At 37.2% G+C, this 19,107-nt stretch overlaps 3 protein-coding genes across 4 annotated transcripts in view; 2 read left to right on the top strand and 1 right to left on the bottom strand.

Annotated features, from left to right (window-relative positions):
• LOC136345507 (protein timeless homolog) overlaps positions 1–19,107 on the top strand; it is a 118,044-nt gene that overhangs the window by 42,298 nt on the left and 56,639 nt on the right. The gene's annotated exons all lie outside the window — the stretch shown is intronic.
• LOC136345504 (methyl-CpG-binding domain protein 5/6 homolog sba-like) overlaps positions 1–19,107 on the top strand; it is a 266,872-nt gene that overhangs the window by 231,179 nt on the left and 16,586 nt on the right. The window lies entirely within an intron of this gene.
• LOC136345511 (leucine-rich repeats and immunoglobulin-like domains protein sma-10) lies at positions 1,049–12,971 on the bottom strand. Its single transcript, XM_066293888.1, has 3 exons — positions 10,754–12,971; positions 4,700–4,923; positions 1,049–4,145 (listed from the first exon to the last, which is right to left on the bottom strand). The coding sequence occupies exons 1-3, from the start codon at positions 12,864–12,866 to the stop codon at positions 3,936–3,938; spliced, it is 2,547 nt and encodes an 848-aa protein (XP_066149985.1). The 5' UTR covers positions 12,867–12,971; the 3' UTR covers positions 1,049–3,935.

Genomic DNA, 19,107 nt, shown 5'->3' with positions numbered 1-19,107 from the left:
TATCGAGAGAATTCCAAAACTCCAAATAAAGGATTTTAAATGTACTTTTTCATAATCATTCTTGCACCTTGATATAAGAACTAATACCCTGGGGCAAGGCTATCTTTAAATTTAACTTTAGCTATTACTTCCAAGATTTCTTTCTGCAGAGCTCAGGGAATAATCGCTTTTTCCAACAATCCTTGGAAAAAGATTATTTATCTGAAAGAGTAAACCGGTTTAGACACAAGTTTTATTGTGTTGCGGAATCCTGGCCCGATGAGGGAATTAAAGAACAAGCTTCGGAAAATGAGAAGCGTTATTTCTGGCCGATGAGGATTTGGCATATGACGTGGAAATATGTGGTTTTCCCCCGGGCATATTTCGACACATTTGGGTTACAGTGCCAAAGAGAACCTAGAAATAATGGATCGTTCAAAGCGTCGCCAATGAATGATAAATCGATAACGAACCAGAAAGCTCTTGCAAAAGCTTCATCAGCGTTAGACAATACGTGTCCTTATTACTGATTACTTTGGAAACGCGTCCAATATCAGTGGCGTTCTTTTGTTCTGCTAAGAAGACAATTTTCCAGAAAACTGATAAGATAAACATTGCTGCACTTCTGTAGTCAAGAGACGGTAATTCGTATGCAAGGCGCAATGCATAAATAGTGTCTTGTTACCTGGATCGCTGAATCCAGGCAATTTCCTCTATGATGTAGGAACTTGGAGTAATTACCGATATTACAGGAGAAATTCTATTATACCCCGACAATTCAACACGTGATCACGTGTACGTCCCGTTAGGGAAGCTGTTTTATTAGAATCAACAAAGTTAAAGATAATTCACTTTTGTTAGCAGGAAACTAAATATGCCTGCACCAAAAACAATCATTAATAAATCTCACACAGAGAGCACATGCATTAAAGCTGCATATAGCCGTTATACAGTTTTAATGAGTCCTTCATTTTATGTGGTGGCCTTTTGTGAATAAATCATATTTTGTCCCAAACTCGAATATGTAAAGTCAATTATTTTCAGGCCCGGATATGAAAAAAGGACAATATAAAATTTAAATACATTTATTTATCTTTTTTGCTTAAAACTATAGAACTATGCAAGAATACAGTTAACATTCTGGAAAAATATTGTACATTCATAAATGTGGAGTCAGGTCCATTTTAGTGGTTTGTGAAATTAGTCATATACCGCATGTTTTATCATGTCGTACAATCAGAACAATGATCCACAATAATAATTGTTTCCGCTATTACGTCCATCGAACAAATCCATTTTATTTCCGCTTGATGGGTATCGTTCAATTTAGCTGCTTGTTTTGATTAAAAAATGTTTTATGAATTACCTGTGCTTTCAGGAATTCAATTTGTTGCAATTTCATTTTGAATAAAATACAAAATGTGCGCAGGGCCACTATTTAACATGAAATAAATTCAGTGCCCTTTTTGTATTGACATATTATGCAATTATTTGAGTAGCTAAAGTGTTCCTATACATATTTTTAATTAAATATCCTTCACTCTCTGTTCTAGCGGTTTTTCCATTTTGTTTAAATATTAATGAGGTTTCGAATGTTTTCGTAGCTTTCTGTGATTAATATTATTCATTTTCATTGAAGTCTGAGGAAAATAGGGAAAATAGAGCTAAGAATTATTTCATACTAAATAAAAATAGTATATAAATACGGTTTTATAGTTGGGATATTTTTTTAAAATAAAATATAAGTTTGGAGCTGGTTTGGATTATACCAGATTAGAGGATGTTCACTCAACGATGGACTGTATTTGTCTCAAACGAGAAAAAATTCAGATCCGCATTTGAAGAAAGTTGGTTGGTAGCTTGGTAGCCTGCGAGAAATAATACATTTTTTTATTGAAGCATTTTATGTAGAATTGCCAGTTTTCAATTTATTTGGAGAATAATTGTTTCAGGGGGTTTTGTTTTATTCTCAATACCGCGCAAACCAAATGATATTTGGTAACACCCTTTTCGAATCTTAGTTTAGTATTAAATTTAGCAATTTGCAACTGAACTTCTATGCCTAATGGTTTACGAGATAATAATAGTAAACTATTGAAATTCGACCACCTTGTGCAAGTTTGGCTAACTCAAGTTAGTTGATTATAGTTCAAGTTAGTTCATCGTCCAAACGTAGATTATTGGATGCTATTACAATACTCGATAGCGTCAAACGGAATTTAGGTCTGGTGGCATCAGGAGTACTCCTGTTTGCTTGGATAGAAGGATCAATACTTGTTGTAAAAATAGCTTTATATAAAAGGAACAACGGAATCTCTGAAAGCGAATTAATGGAAAGCTTTGAGTGTAGAGACGACAAAGAAGTTTAGATCATATGGGCAAATGGCCCTTAAGATCAGTCCTGAATTCTCGTTTTCACTTCCTTCTTCGTAAACTCCTTAGAGTGAGTCAACTGAGCTCAACTTCTTCATTTGTCAATCCTAATAATTATGATATATGGGACGGGAACGCATTTTCTATATTCAGTAAACTCCTTCTTTGACCGGATTCTGTTAAATTGTTATTTTATTACAATGATTTCTTGGGTGTCAGTAGGAACTCCTTCTCTGCAATCCTATAAGAACTGTCCATTATCATTATTCCTTTTTTCCTCAATGGTAATATTTCTTCAATTTTGATTATTTATTTTAGAGGGTAAACTTATTTTGCTAATATTAACTAAGTTTCCCCACATTTAACTTAGATTGTTTGATTGTTCTAATTCAACATTAAAAGAGATGTTCTATCCATATTTTTGGCACAGATAATAATTATAAAAAATCGGGGTTTTCATTCAACTGCTAATATAAACTATCATATAAAAATGTCATGCAATTCGAATTTTCTTCTTGGAGGAAGATTCCCATTAACTTCTTGTGAAGCGCGCCCTTTTGTTAGAATCCTGCAATACTCGTTCTTAACCACCATTTCTCGATTTATTAATCTTATGATTCACACAGACCAATCACCATCATCATGAGGATCCTGACTGTCCAATTGTGGAGAGAAGTTGTCTACGTTATTTTAACCGTAACTAGTTGCTATTAGGACCATCTGTGATCTCTTGAGCAAATCTAAATTATCGTGATTTTTCGTTTTGCGAAATAAACGAATTTCTGGAGCCACATCTTTCAATCTGGAAAGTAGAATATTCCTCTGCAATGATAGGTAGATATGTTTCTTGATGTCATTTCCGGCGGAACTTTTACTCCCGAGATGCGAAAATCTGGCATGAGTTTAATGCTTAGTTTTGGGTGGGTGTATTTTTTAATTATGGTTTTTATTTCGTACATCCAGAGTGAACATTCTCCTTTATTTACGTAATTTTCAAAGTACCTTACACAATACAGTAAATCTATTTATCATACAATTTACAAGTTTCTGTTCGCATCCCAAATAGACCTCGTGGGACTTTGTGAGACTACATTACTTACACTATGTTCTTTTTACAAAATCAAACCCTATAATTCCCAATTTTACTTACAGCAGGGTTTTACAAATATAAAACATTAATTTAATCTGTATTTACTTTATAATACATCGAGTATAAAAGTGTCAGTCATTCGAAGAACCATGCTTTATGAGATAAACGAGAAATGCAATAATAAGGAAAACCATCTACCCGGAATGTCGCCTAACTTACTTATCAAGAAGGAGCTCTCGTAACTATTTATTTAGAGTTCGCTCGAGTGCATGAAACAGCACTGCAAAAAGGCTTAAATACGCCAAAAGGATTATTCAAATGTGAGCATTCGCATTGTTGCCGCCATTTTATTCTTTAAGCTAAGAATAACAGCACAGCACTTAAATCCAGTGGCGCACCTTGTTCAAAAATTATTATCAAGCACATACTTGGTATCTTAGGGGACTGAAGTCTCGTGCAGGAGCTCTTTGTCCTGCTCCTCATCCTTCAAATGTCACCAAAGTTCTGTGATACTGGATATGCTGGCCACGGGGATGCTGTCCGCGCTTTCTCTCCTTTCCATCCATCTTTTCCTGCTGTTGAACCTCACAGCTAGTGTTGCTAGAGTTGCACCTGCGCATAAAATCCCCATGGCCAAGATTAACATCCCTGGGTGTAAGAGCTTGCCTTGGCTTTCATCGTTTCGGAACATTGATGTTCTTATCTGGAAGAAAGGGGGAAGGCTTGAGCCCTGAGAAGACTTTAAATATGTGGGCGCATTACGTTGGGATACAGTTATTATTTACATAAACCAACTTTTCTTCTGCGAACTTCCCGGTGGACTCTGCCTTTCTAGTTTTTTAATGTCCCCAAGATCCAAAGATTTCAAGTTTCTTTGCGCGATAGCGGAGTATGCATCATAATGAGGATTAGAGGTATTGACAGAAGGTTTGATGGATTGCACCCTTTAAACCAGCCTTCCCCAATTTTTTTTTGGTGGTACATTAATGATAATTTTGAATTTTTGCTGGGATTCTAAGGGCCAGCCTCGATTAAGACTTAGAACAGCAGCGATAGAGAAGTAAAAAGTAGCATAGAGTTTGGAGATATTTACCGTACTCCCTGACAGATTTGCTAATTCACATAAAACTGAAAACTTCCAATTAACCAAACCCCTGGTAAAAATACACAAAATGGCATTTTCGTAAACAAATTCAAAGCATTCCATTCGAAATCGCTACTCGAAGTTTAATTATCCAGAATAATGTCTTAACTCACCGTTGAAGCATTCCATTGTGAAACATCCTCTGTCATATTAACTTGCAATGTTGGAGTGTCGCTTTTGTTGGCTTCCACTAAGCCAGATGTGTCACTGAAGTTCCTTTCATTAGACGCCAGATTATGGGGCGTCTGGGTTTTATTAAGGGCTGCAGTTGGCCCATTATTTCGCCCCCTGAAATGTTGGCTCGAGTCGGTGCTGGCTGTCGAAGCCCTGTTGGAATCTGCAAAAGATCAAGTTTGATTAGATTTGTTGAGTATTTAATTGTTTATTTAATTCGATTAAACCGAACCTTCTACATCCCATCTCTCTCAGCTTCGTTATTTCCTAAAAATATAACCCCTATTGTGAGGTTTTAAATTTGAAACATCCCTACCATTAATCTGAGTCCCATCAACAATCTTAGTCAAATATTTGCCCAGAATGCCATTTTGCGAAGCGGTTTCTTCAAAAGCATTCTTTTTGACCCAGACGCTGGATCCACCTTTTTAATTACCGTCTTTTTTCTCCCAAGTCTGCGAAAGCTCTTTTTCTGTTTACATTTCATTTCTTTGCGCTGTTCGCATTCTAAAAGCTTAACGGCAAGATTAGATGGGCAAAAGTGCTGTAGTCTCTCTTCAATCGATTCGCTATTGGTTGGCTGTAGTATAAAGGGCCTTTGAGGGCGCTGTCTGAAGGAAACTGGCGATGCACGACAGGGCCTGGTTACTTGTAGTTAAGGGCAGAGTTGATGGGTTTAATTAAGATACATTCAGGGGGATTGCTTATTGAATTGCCTAGTTGCACTTGGTGAAACGGATAAGTGTGAGGAGAGTTTGAAAAGATGTTTTAAAAGCGGGTGATTTACGATTATTCATGGGGTTTATCCGCGGAGCTATGCATGCATGAAATGGACGAAGGAAACTGCCTTTTCTTATATTGGGTTCTGCTATAGTACAATGTGACATCTGAGATATTATAGAAAAGTTCCATTGGTCATCGGCTCTGAACTAATAATTTGCAAGTTTTCGTCGTTTGTTTACAATATCTATTAATCACGAATTATTGCTTTAATCGGTTATGGGACTCTTCCAGTCACAGTTTTAATTCTGGAAGGTCCATGATCTGGCAATGAAAATGTTTATCGAGGAAATGTGTAATGACTGGAAATAAGTTTGTTAATAAGTGAAAATGTGGCAGTTCGGTGACACGTACGGAACCTAAGCGATTCTAGATGGTGGTGAAAAGAGCTTCGACGTGTCATTCAACAGGTTCGGCAATACCATTAATTATCGCAACCAATTTGTAAAACTCGACCAATTGATATGCAGGATTTTTATGTGCATATTTAAAAGATCGTCGAATGTATTATACATTAAATCCAATAAACTAAAACAAGTTCTTACGTTAAAAATTACCCGTGTTACAACTAGAACACTCACTCCTTATGCTGCTATATGTATACCTCGAGATGAGAAAAAGCTGGATACAAGAATTTCTGAGACTTAAGCGGCCCATGCCCCATTCTGTGCCTCAATTAAGTTGGAGGCAATTTGTGCGAGTATGTTCGTAACTCGAACGAAATCGTACGATTTCCCTGCGGACAAAGTGGCTTAAACAGTACAGGACTGTTTGCTGGATCGATTGTTTGATTGTGCGTGGGGACTTGTTGATAGGCAAAAGGGCCTGTTTTGTTTTTATTTTGCTGTACTCGTAGATTATAAATATCATCGCATCCAGATAATTTTCTTATGGGAATTCACTGTGTCTTAGGTAATGTATGGCATGAGCATCTTGTACATGTGGAAACTTTGTTGCGTACACTTTGGTTTCGCACTTAACGAAAAAATCATCAATTATTCAGGGCCCTGTCTTTCAGTCTTTGCCATGAATAGGTCATAATAGACTTACTTAAACGGAAAATTATATGTCCAGAGCGTCCCGTTTTTGCTGTCTCTGTCGGGTGTATCCCTTTTCATTTAATATAGTATGTAGAACTATACGGTTTTTGCGATTACCTAATTGGTTGTGAGGCGAAATAAGAAATTGATTTATCATAACCGTTTTGGTGTTCTTCATACAGGACGAATTTGACGTTAAAATTTTCGCATGTCTTCAGTTTTCCGAAGAGCAAAAGCGGTATTCAGAATATTTAGATCCCAAAATGGTTATTACTCATGGTATTGGTATGATGAAAAATTATATCTCCGTTTGTTTTACAAATAGAACACTTTCATTCTTATTAATATTGATATATTCAGCAAAGACGGCAAAAACACGACATCTTGTACATCATCGCAGATTGTGAATTCGACCAGATTTTTCCAAATCGTTTCGTAATGTATTGTCTTCGTTCCTGGATAAGGATTCTTGAATAATACCACGGACAACGTATATTTACCTGGAACTATTCATCCACATTAGTTGGTATTTCACGAATGTCGAATACATGATACGAAAGATACGACACTTTACTCGCAAATGGTAGATCTATAGTTGCATTTTAAAATGCATCAAGCGTTTCCTTGATTGAAGCTAGAAAATCCTACAAAAATCGTCTGATAGGAGTTATGGAATGCTTGAGGTTTAGATAATTTGACGGTCTCTCTGTGATTCACCTTCTTTTAGGCCAATGAGCGGTGCCCCATTGGGGTCAGAACGAAAAATCGTTAAGTTAAATACCTTAAGTCTTGCAAAAGAGAAGATTAAACTTTTTAGACTGTGAATTCTTCGACGAGCCTTCAGTTAACCCCAACGAACTTCGTCCAGGTTCAGAAAGAGACCTTGCATTTTCCAGTTGTAAAGCTTTGTCATTTATATAGAGAAGTTCTCAAAGATTTCGCTTTGAGAATACTGCAAGATTTTACAGAAATTTTTGTTGGAAATCCAAGATGGTGTTAAACTTGAACAATTTTATGAGACAAAGAAATGCTAAAAAGATTATATGTAAGTAGTTTCGTAATATAATGGTAGGAGTTGATTTATTGTTAAAGAACCGCTCTGCACGATCAGTGTGCCAAAATTGAGTTATTTTCAAGTTTCAAGTGTGTGGAAATATTGTATTGTGTACATAGCAGAAAAATAATATTATTTCTGGCTGACGATGGAAATTCGTAATGTGCATAGTGCATTTCTACGAGATGCATATATTATTTTTTCTGCAATTCAACATTAATTTCAAATGTGTATTTGCTTTTATTGCCGAGGAACGGATATTCCCGCCTGTATGAACAAAATCTAGGGTTCTTTTGAACGCTTTACGACGTCCAAACACGCCAAAAAGTTGTTACTTTTAAAGAGATTGCAGAGAAACGTTATTTTCTAAGTTCAGAAAGAAATTTCCCAAAATAATTAGGAACAATATTTTTGCGAAATGGAACTGTCAATCTGACTTTTGCGGAATCATACGTGATCTTGATCGTATTTCCCGCACTAGGCGGGAAGTACAACCGACTGCACTCAAATGCGCGCCGGAAAATGAGCTTTTCGTTACTTGAATAAATACGATTGTAATTTATTTATCGAATTCGCCGAAATCATATTCGTATTCTCACAATCAATTATCTTTCCGTCCGAAGGGTAAAACAGTCTGTAGAAATGTGTCCAATACGGTGGACATGTTGTATCATACTTTCCTCAGTGTTCCTAATACCCTCATTATTTTTCTTTTTAATTCTGTACCCACCTAAAACCAGTAAAATTTAAATAAAATGTTTGAAACATTGCGAAAACGGGCACGAGACTTGCCAGCAAGGCCTGGAAATCCTTCGTAAGATCCTCAATTTTTATTTGTCGTCCAATTGTATCCGCTTCTCGGCTTTATTTTACTAAAATCAATGGTCAAACTTGCATATCTACGAATTGATGTAAATAAATTTCCCGACCGACATTTTATCGAAAGTGACCTAAATCCGTGAATGAGCCGAGAGGTTCATTATTTCGATGATAACGAGAGAATCGTCTTGATGATTTTTTGGTTGGAATATCGGAAAAACTATATTAAAAAAAAATGTAAATTACAATTTTCAATCGATTTTTGAGGGAAAACATAAATTTAACAAAAAAAGAGAACTTCGGAGTTTTGTATGGTACTTAGCAGGAATTTCTAGTTTTCATTCAAAAATTGAGCACAAGTTTCAAATTTCATTCGATCACTTCTATTTTTGACGGATTCAGTCCGGTATGCAGCATTTTCGTTTTTTTTTTTTTTTCAAATTTCTAGCTCGTCGCATTCGAAAGTCCTAAGATGAGACTTTGCGAAACGCCCACAGAGGGGCATCTAGAATGCAAAATTCAAAGTTAAACATCTTGTCCAATAGAAGAACTGGACGAAATCTCCTGTCGGTTTTTTTACCTGACCAGAGATGGATTTTTTTAGCCTCTTCGTGGTCTGCGTCGGACGAAAACACGTCATACGTAAAATTAGGTCGAATTTAACGTCGAAATTTGCCCCGATTTACACACTTCAGACGAGCACCCTCAGGTAATTATTAAATTCGGTGAGAGTAGCACGAACGGTGCACTTTTCGGTGCCTTCAGGCAGGTCTGCACCCGTAAAATTCGAGTCTTTGAGGATTTTTAAAAACTTCCACTAAACCGCACACTACTTAAAGCCGGCCGAAACCCACACCCCCGACGTCTAGCATTAGGCCAAGTTTCGGAATATTTAGAACGCTGTGGCGTCTTTAAACGGCCTTCACCCCTTGTACCGACTACGAGCAACCGACATCCCCCCACAAATTTTAGCTGTTCAAAATTATACAAAATACTATGAAACTATACTCTATATCTAAAAAAAGGTATAAAATGTGTCCAAGATAAGGATGTTCAGCATGGGGAACAAACTTAATAGTTAATGAGTTAATTACGAAAAATCTTGCGCACGCAAGGGAGCATTTTCTGCTGTAAACAGAACCCATATTTTAGAAAACATTTTCTGAGTTATAGTAAGATATATGTAAATAAAAACTGGAATCAGTTTTTGACTGCAGTTTCCATTTCAAAATCAACAGCTGAGTTTGTTTTATAAAAATGAAGATGTCATTTACCACAATTTCATCTACTTGTTACACCTGAAAGTGATTTGGAAGTTTTAGATAATCTCCCGTGATCTTTAACACATAACTGGTGGTTCCTAGAGGATGGCGCACCCAGACATAATGGAAAAGTTCTCAAAGGTTATCTATCACATAGATTTCTTAAAAGATAAGCGGACACGCAGACGGAAAACCCTTTGTGAGCTCGTTCTCCTAATATCACCCCATTAGGTTTTTTTCCTTTGGAGTTATATCAAAAATCATTTTTATCAACATATCTTTGACACCGAAGAACTATAAACGGGAGTTCTCGAAGCTTTTGAAACTGACACCAAATATGGAACTTAGCAGGAACAGTCTGGATATGTTAACGTATTTGTGCTTAGGAAATCATGGATACTGGTTTTAACGCACAAGTAAATTAGACAGGCACGTAAGATAGTAAAAATTGTTAAGTGAAATACGTGAGTTAATTTGCAACAAAACGTTGGCTTCAAATTGACAAACAAAAAGTACTAGAATGGATTCAATGCTAGCATGTGGAATCTTTTAAAAAATCCGCGATGGATCGATTCACCCATGTCTTACCATACACAATAGCTCAAAATAAACCTTGGGAGATCTGCTAAGATCGCGGAATTACTCCGTTAAATGCGCAACATTTCTCCTACTTAACAAAAGTTCTATATATTATTGTTTACGAAATCTCCATGCTGGACAATCTTACCTTGGACACACTGTATAACCTTCGGATGTAGTCGCGTTCGGGTGAAAAGAGATGTTAAAAGGGAGTTCGGTAAAAGTTAATTTCATTTCGAACACTTAATTGAAAAGTCATTAGAGATGAATCACCCTAAAGACTTTCCAGGTATCGTTAACGAATCTTATAAGTTAACAGTCTATGTGTGTATGTTTCACGTCACTATTTTTTCTTTCCAGAATTAGTCTTTTTGGTGAAAATGTCTATGTGCTTTTGCAACTGAGATGCACAAGGGAACACTTCTAAAAATAGTGTAAAAGTTTAGAAAACCACCTTACCTTCTTCGTCTTGTCCTCTCGTACTCGTCGACCTCGTTTCAAAATACTTCTTCCGCTCGTTAGTCACCGGAATTAAAGATGAGAGTCTTAGGTCTGCACTTGGCACTAATATCTTGTTGACGACCTTAATGGTCTCCATGTCTTTCTTTGCGACACGTCCCGACATAAAGTCACCTATTGCTACAATCTCATTATCGCTAACTTGTCTCGCTTTATTGTCCAATGATCGCGACTTCGGATCATTATCATCATCCCCTTTGACCTGGACAGATTTATTTGTTGTTATCGTAGTGATTTCTCCAGAAAAATATTTTCCCCTAGGGCTGTTCTTCCCAATTGCATTGACTAGATTAATGGCCCCCTCGAAATCGTCATGATTTATCTGTTCTATCGAGTAGCTGTCGGCGTATTGTAAATCAAGCAGTGGCGTCCCCCACAACTCTGGGGGGCTGGCACACCGAACCTGGTCATTCCTATCCTGACGTCTCATCCACGCTGCCAGCCACTGCAAATTAGAACAATTCAGCCTATTATCTCTCAGGCGTATCACCCTTAATTCTGGCAGAAAGTGTAATAAATCAGAACGGATGAATTCCAGATCTGCACCGGAAATATCCAACTCTTGCAATTCCTTAGAGGCGGCCAGAGCGGCTCTATCGGCGAGCAATTGTCGCGCCAAGCCCGCGCTTCCAGATAAATCAAGACTAACTAAATGATCCGGGGCTGAAAGCGGAAATGACACGTCTTCCGCGGGGGCAACTGTGTCTATACCACTCAGTCTTAAAATCTGCAAAGCCGAGGGGCCCGTGAGACTCCCCGGATAAAGAGCTTTTATCGAATTTCTCGACAAATCCAAGGTGACGAGCGAGCGCAAATAAGCGAAAGCTCCGCCTTCTATACTTGTAATTTTATTGTCGTTTAGCAACAATACTTCAAGGTTTGGTAGTCCCTGGAGGTCGCCTTTCAAAACCTTCTGGATCGCGTTCCACTCCAGATGCAGCTCAGTCAGCTGCTCAGGCAAACTTTTGGGAATAGTGGGAAGTTTATTGTCGCTCAAATAGAGCACCGCTAGGGATTCTTGCCGCCCTAATGCGTCATCTTCAATGGAATTTATGCCGTTCGAAGTGAAATCTAAGACTTGGAGTAATGGATAGGTGTCCAATTCTCCACAAGTGAGTTCCTTTATTGAGTTCCCTGCCAGCCGCAAAGTTCTTATTGAGTGGGTCAATGTGCCTGGCACTCGTTTCAGACCTATCCTTGAAGCATCCACCGTATGCAATTTCCTACCGACCTCAGCTATGATTGCACTTGTGTTTCCTAACTGGAAATTCCCTGCCAAAAGGAGGCGGGTGAGGTTCGGCAATTGCAAACTACCTGGGGCCATTCTAGCCAGGTTATTCCAGGAGAGGTCTAGTTGCTGCAAGTGGGCTAAACTGGAGAAAGAGTCATCGCTTAACATTTGAATGCGATTGTGGCTCAAGTTCAAATAATTTAACCCCGTCAGAGGCCCAAGCACTTTACTGCATAAAGCAGACAAGTTGTTGCTGGACAGGTCTAAGATTTTCAGGCTGGTAAGATTTTGGAAGCTCTGTGAGCCAATTTCGTAGATACAGTTTGCACTCAAATTCAGCGATTGTAGTAGTGTCCGAGACTCCAAAGTTCTTAGGTTGCTAACTTGTGCGATAACGTTGCTAGATAAATCTAAACTAACTAAACTTGAGCACTCACTCAAATCCGGCACTTCGGACAGCGCCAGCTTTTGAAAACTTACAGACTTAATTTTATCACCGATAACATCAAGCACATTACTGATGTTGCCTATAAAGCTGTTCATTACAGACAGGGCGTTTAATTCCGGTAAATCACTTCCCGCTAAAGTCTGAACTAAATGGGCGAAACTTTCATCGTCCAAGCGGGAAACTTCTAGAATTCTTGTCAAGTTGCTTAATTGGGTCGAATTGGAAGTGGGAAAGCCAACGCACTTAACGGTGGTGGAGTGCAGGTAACTAGTAGGCACCATCTCCAGAGGAACATTCCTACAAGTGCACGTCAAAGGACATTTTGCACTGGCCGTAACTAACACTGTGAGCAGCAAAAGTGGCAGCTGCAACATTGTCGCGTAGTCACATCACTAATTGCTTAAATACCGAAGTGCGTATCGTAATTTCACGTGTTGTGCAGAAATTTGACGTCCCGTTGCATCGATTCGACCGTCCGGCATCCACTGACATCCAAAGACGATGCCACGATGGGCAAAGAGCGGAGGTGCGCGTCTCACTGCGCGTACGTGGGAACCGTGCAATATTTTCTTTAGAGTCGAAGGTTAATGGGTTGCCAGTTAACTTTCCGATGGATTGATCTGGGAGTCTTTTCGGTAGCAGTGATGACACAAGATTATTAACCGGCCAGTCATTAGGCGGGGACATATTTTCGCACCGTGGGAACCTTGCGCGTGCATAATTTTACGAAGTATGACAGGCATTTTATCAAATTCTCGTCCATTAGAGTTTGCAGCTAATGAAAGTGTGGAAAAAAAAATTTTTTATTCATTCGTAGAAATTCGATCACATCGCTGATCTGCTACAAATCAGGCGGGAACCATTAGAACAGATTTTACCATAAGGACAACAATATCAGTGATTTTGATCGATGTTTCCCCATTACAATGACGCGTTCGAAGAAATATCCATCAATCAATATTTCTTTCAGGGATTTATTATATTTCGTAACGTAAACACGAGGCGTGGGTGTTGTAATAACAGGACCTGTCGTTATTAAATTAAGAGTGCCGCTCGAAAAAAAGGGCAATAAATCTTCAAAACAAATTGCTTTTTTATACATTAGTCCAGATTTTTGCAGTTGCCAGGAAATTTATCGTATTGGATCTACAACACGAATTAATTCTTGATATATCAATCTCGTCCACCCTGCTTTTACACGTTTCACTATTTTTGACAAGGAATCTGAAATTCGGCGTCTTTTATGAAGTAAGTTAAGATACTGAAATGTGAGCCCACGAAAGGACCATCCGGAGGTATGTCAGGATTGGGCTTCGTGGAAACGCAATGAAAATCGAGGGAAAATTGATAAAAACCTGGAAATAGAAAAGAAATTTCGATTGATGCTGCGTCCACGAAACTGTGGAGGAAAAGAGCGGAATATGTTGGAATTGCAACAGATTGAAGTATTACCGACTGAGTGACCAATAAAATTTATCGCGTTTAGAACAACATTAAAACCGAGTTGAGAAGCTGCTGATGTTTTGACCTATATTTTGATCTTCTTGATTAAAATCAAAAAACGCCCTTCGGGGAGGAAAATTCGAACAACAAAAACCAGCTATGTTTTATGCGAATTTTAAATTTGAAAGCTCATCGCTTCGATGGGGAAAAGTAGCTTTTCGTAATGGATTAGTTGAATGAATATTCTTCGAGTAAAATCAATTGCAAGGATGTAACATCCTTCTTGCAAACGTTGTAATTAAATTTTGCCAAAGAGTCGCTCCGTATTACCTACTTTATGAAAAAATAATTGTAAGCGACGAAAGGAGCGCTTTAATTTCATTGATAAAGTCATTCAGTGAATTTTAGCGCTTTAACGCGTTGCAGAGTTGGAGTTTCCATCTTTCATCATACAATTTGGATTTCAGGAAATGAGACGTTTGTAACAGTGCAGGCAGGGGCCTTACAATTTAATATTTCTAATGGATCAGGTTATGTTCAGTTACCGCCTTATTTTTATAATTTTTAACTTATTTTTTCAAGGACGTTTTCATTTTCGTAAGAAACTTTACTTCTCTCACTACTCCGTGACGTGGATGATAAATAGGGCTGCTTTACCGAGAATGTCCTATGTTCTCTATTTCAATACTACACAATTTTCTACAGTACAAAAGAAATGTCACTCGAATAATAGTCTTTCTAAGAATCTCGAGCTTCTAAATACAAAAAAGAGAATGGCGTCATTAAAAAGATAAACACGTTCTCCCTTCCCAGATTTTAAGCCTATTACAGGAAGCAAGACGGAGGCGGCTTAAATTTTAAAATTAAAAAAGAAAGATTTATCGCGGCATTACTCATCCTGTCACTTCAAACTGGTTGTAAGTAATATATACTTCCTTAATAGTCGTTGAAAGCAGTTGCATTTCTTTTTAATATTCCTGGATAAGTATCCATGGAACAGCCGTGTTTTAGGACGTGACCCTGGATTTTCCACGTCTAAGGATTTATTTTCATAGAACAGAACGCTTGGCAGATGTTACGTCCTCCTTTTTGAAAGATTTACTTACGTCTTCACCGTGGAACATTTTACTTCAAGGATGGTATTAATATTAAAATCAACGCTAGCCTATCCCTTACAGGGAATTGAATTTTTCATAAGGTATCTTTGGATTAAGACCCCGGAATGGATTAAGCTAATTTGCTTTTTCTTGCGAAGGCTTTACCCGACAGGAAAGTTCTCTCTCCTCCCTCTTGAATGTTTAATTTATTACAGCCCTAGTAATAATTTTAAAGGTGCTATTTTAAATTACTTGAAGACGCTTCTTTGAGACGTCGAAACTTGGAGACCTAGCAAAATTATATAATTTTGCAGTTCACTGAGAATATCAGTTGGTTTCAGTTAATATTATGCTAATCATAGCATAAATTTCAATCAAACCATATAGCGAATGTTCCAGGAAATTAGACAAATATTCTGTGCATAATATGGTATTAAATCACAGAAGGGAATTTAATTACCCTGAGTTTAGTACGGTACCTACAAGCGTAGATATATGAAACTTTAATATCAGGTATAATAATTGTTTCCCTTCCTGAATTGATTTAGGTTTTTGGCATAATTTATGTACAACAATCAAAGCTGGTTAGCAGGATGTGCAAAAGCTTGATTCTTGGAAGTATTAGGAGAGTGATAAGTCGTTACTGATATAATGAACAAGATGCCACCATATATTCGAAAGCGATCTATCACCAGTATCTCATTTATCATCTCCGGGTCGGCGACTCAGGTCGTATCAGTTGCTGGCAAAATACGTAAAGCGGGCACTACTGTAATGGATTTGTGTTATCTTCCGGTCGTGAGCAAAAAATGTTTTCCTTAAAAACCCTCCTCAAATTACATCCATTAATTTAGGAAAGGGACGATTATATTGCAGAATGATTGGAGACGTTTTTTTTTCCAGAAAAATTCGGATCAGCCAAACCGAATCCAGATTAATATGGATGTTCCAGCAATAAGAAAAATTATCTACGACAAATATATTTTCATTAAAACATTTTTTTGCTGCTAACTCAGCCTTGGAAAATGATAATTATCTCGTGATTTAATGAAATCATCAATACTTCTCTGATCCATCAATATCAGCCGGCAATTCTGTTATTAATGTTTAAAATTTCCGAATCATTTTTTTAAATGGAAACGTTTCGTGCAAAGGTAAAAAATAACCCGGCGAAGTTAATTAATCTTACACTAATTCAACTGAAAAGGGTCTGAAAATCATTTAAATTGGGGGCCATAACAGGGCGATTTAAAATTAATGACGTTTTAACAGGGTATCCAGATCCAAAGAACCAGAAAATGGAGACAAATTGGTGTACTGCCGCACTCTTTTACTAAACAAATTTGCTTGAAACGTGAAAAATATTTTCCGGTTAAATAGCCTAAGAAAATCGATGAGTGGCGTTAAAACGTCGTATTATTTAAAGCTCAAGAAAAATCGCTGCAGACTTGGATATAACGGGATCTATGTATGGATTAACGGGAAATACGCGGAAAGGGACGGGCGATTTAAGGGCGTCATTGGCATTGATTCCCAACACACTTCTATTCAAGGATGTCCCTTTATAGGGCGCATTTCTGTATAGAGTGCCTTATTTGGTATTTGATGTATGTTTCATTAAGTTCCAGTAATATTGGGAAGTTCGGAATGTACCAGGAAAGGGAAATTCCTCTATATTTGACTTTCTTGATTGACGTACGTAGAAATATCCCAATGAGGCGATAATGGAAAGATTACGAGAAGCATTTTGTGTCGACACATTGTATTTAAACTCCTGTAACTTTCTATCACTCTATCGATTATTCTCGATTCTACTTTTTATTAAAAACTGTGTTATTTAATTTTTTTATGTAAAAAAGATATACAATACCTTGTAAATATCGGCAGGGCCTTTCCGCTTTCAAGATATTTCCATTTTTACATTTCCCTCCATTGCACGGTAAAACATAAAATTTTTATTAAAATAAATGAATGTGCATGGTAACGATGTGACACAACATGTGTTAGATAAACTCTTGCTTGTAAGCATCATGTGGTTAATTTATTTTCAATGTTAAAATTTCAAACGTGAGTTCATCATGTGAATAATTTATTTGTTCTCTAAGAAATGAGGGATATGCCTGCATATACACATATTCATGAATATTTCAATGGGTGTAGGACCTATCAACGGTAATAGGACACATATCCGAACAGAAGACAAACTGATGGCCAGATGTTCAAGAAAATTTATTATATATATATGTATTATAAAGGGTGTCTCAAAAAGTTTCAAATAAAAGTCGTCCGGAAAAGAGGAGGACATGTCAAGAAGATCGTGACTTTTAGCCAACACGTCATTTTAAGGTCATGATTTCTACTAACTCAAAATTTGGACAAAAATCAAAGATAAGTCGGCAGCAAAACTTCTAATAAACAAATTGTTCAAATAAAAGTTCTTCCTTTTTTGAAGGTCTACAAAGACAGGTTAAAAAAATACGGGATTCCCATTTGAAAAAAACTTGCCCTTGAAATTACCTTAAAACAACGTTTTCGCTAAAAGTCACCATCTTCATGACATGTCCCCCTCTTTACCGGACAACTTTAACTTGGAGCTTTTTTTCATGCAACGTATTGTTATTGAGTAATCCTTAATCACAGCTTTAAATGCAACACCCTGTATATATTATATGTGATATTTAGTAGACGAGACTGAGTCTTTGCGGTCCAAAAGAAAAATCGTTAAACGTCCAAAAAATATCTATCACCTCAGCCAGAAAGAAGCAATTTGAGCGCGTGTTGCTTCATACCTGGAAATGAATTACGAGAAGATCGGCAAAGAATACTGAAGGAAGTCAAATATCAATAATAAAAGTTTTGCATCAAGAAAAACTGCATCTGTATGATTTTACAGTGACACAAAATTTTCTGGACACCAATCGTCCAGCCAAGGGCCAATTTTCGCAATTTTACCAGGTACGCAAAAACAATGTTTTAATTTGATCTTGTTCACGAACAAAGCAACTTTTGCAAGTCAAGGTTGATTTAATTTTCCACGCAAGCATGTGTGGAATTTAAACAATCCGTATGTAATAATTAACCGCCATTTCCGACATGAATTTTAAATTAACATTTCGTGTGAAATGATTGATAAATATGTTTTGGAATTATGAGTTATCAGCCAATATCAATGGCCCGTCCTACTTAGAAATCCACTAAAACCAACTGCCTGATTTTCCAGATGACTTATAGGATTTTTAATATCAGTTGACAATTTCGTCTATAGAAGATGAATCACGACGCAAAATCAATCATACATTCCTCGGTACTATCCGGCGATGGAGCCCTTTAACGTTTCGGATATACAGGGTGTCCCGAAATTAAAGCACCATATTTAAACAACGTAAATTAGGTCAAAAAATAACACCAAAACTTTAAATAAAACAATGTCGGAAAATGCTTCCTTAATGAGGTATGCCTCTTTAAAGACGTAACTCTGATGATGGTAATTTTGAAATATTTCCAAAACGGTGCAAGATAACTTTATGAAATTTGGTACGATTTTATACCTTATAAGCCTCAATTGACTGATGTGGCTGAATGGAAATTATTTCGTCAGAGGCGTGCTGCACGGGTAGTGTCGGGGTTAAAAAATGCTAGATTTTTTTTATGTGCCCCATTTTTTAGTTGCTGATGCAAAATTATGAAACCATATACGCTTCCAGAAAAAAAAGACACTCTTGGTTCACGATGCTAGGACGCTTCGTTTTCGAATAAAATGAATTTAAACATTACAATGCATGACAAATACAAATGATTTACTTTCTGTGAAAACTTAATAGTAGGCTACGAAATATTAAACAATGTTGACTGTCAATTTGATGTTTGTTTATATTTATTCTGTTGGGGAGTTTCTTTGTGTCATTATTAAGCTGTTAGTGAAAAATGGAGAAATTTTCAAGTAGGGAGCTTGCCGATATTCATTTTATTTATGGGTTCTGTAATGGTAATTCGCGAGCCGCCGTAGAAGAGTACAGAAGGAGGTACCCGAGAAGAAGAATACCTTTTCGATCTGTTTTTAGTCGAGTACATAGAA

This window comes from Euwallacea fornicatus, chromosome 20 (genome assembly GCF_040115645.1).
Source record: "Euwallacea fornicatus isolate EFF26 chromosome 20, ASM4011564v1, whole genome shotgun sequence".
Lineage (NCBI taxonomy): Eukaryota > Metazoa > Arthropoda > Insecta > Coleoptera > Curculionidae > Euwallacea > Euwallacea fornicatus.
The sequence above is the reverse complement of the archived record's forward strand: the minus strand, read 5'-3'. Positions and strand labels throughout refer to the sequence as shown.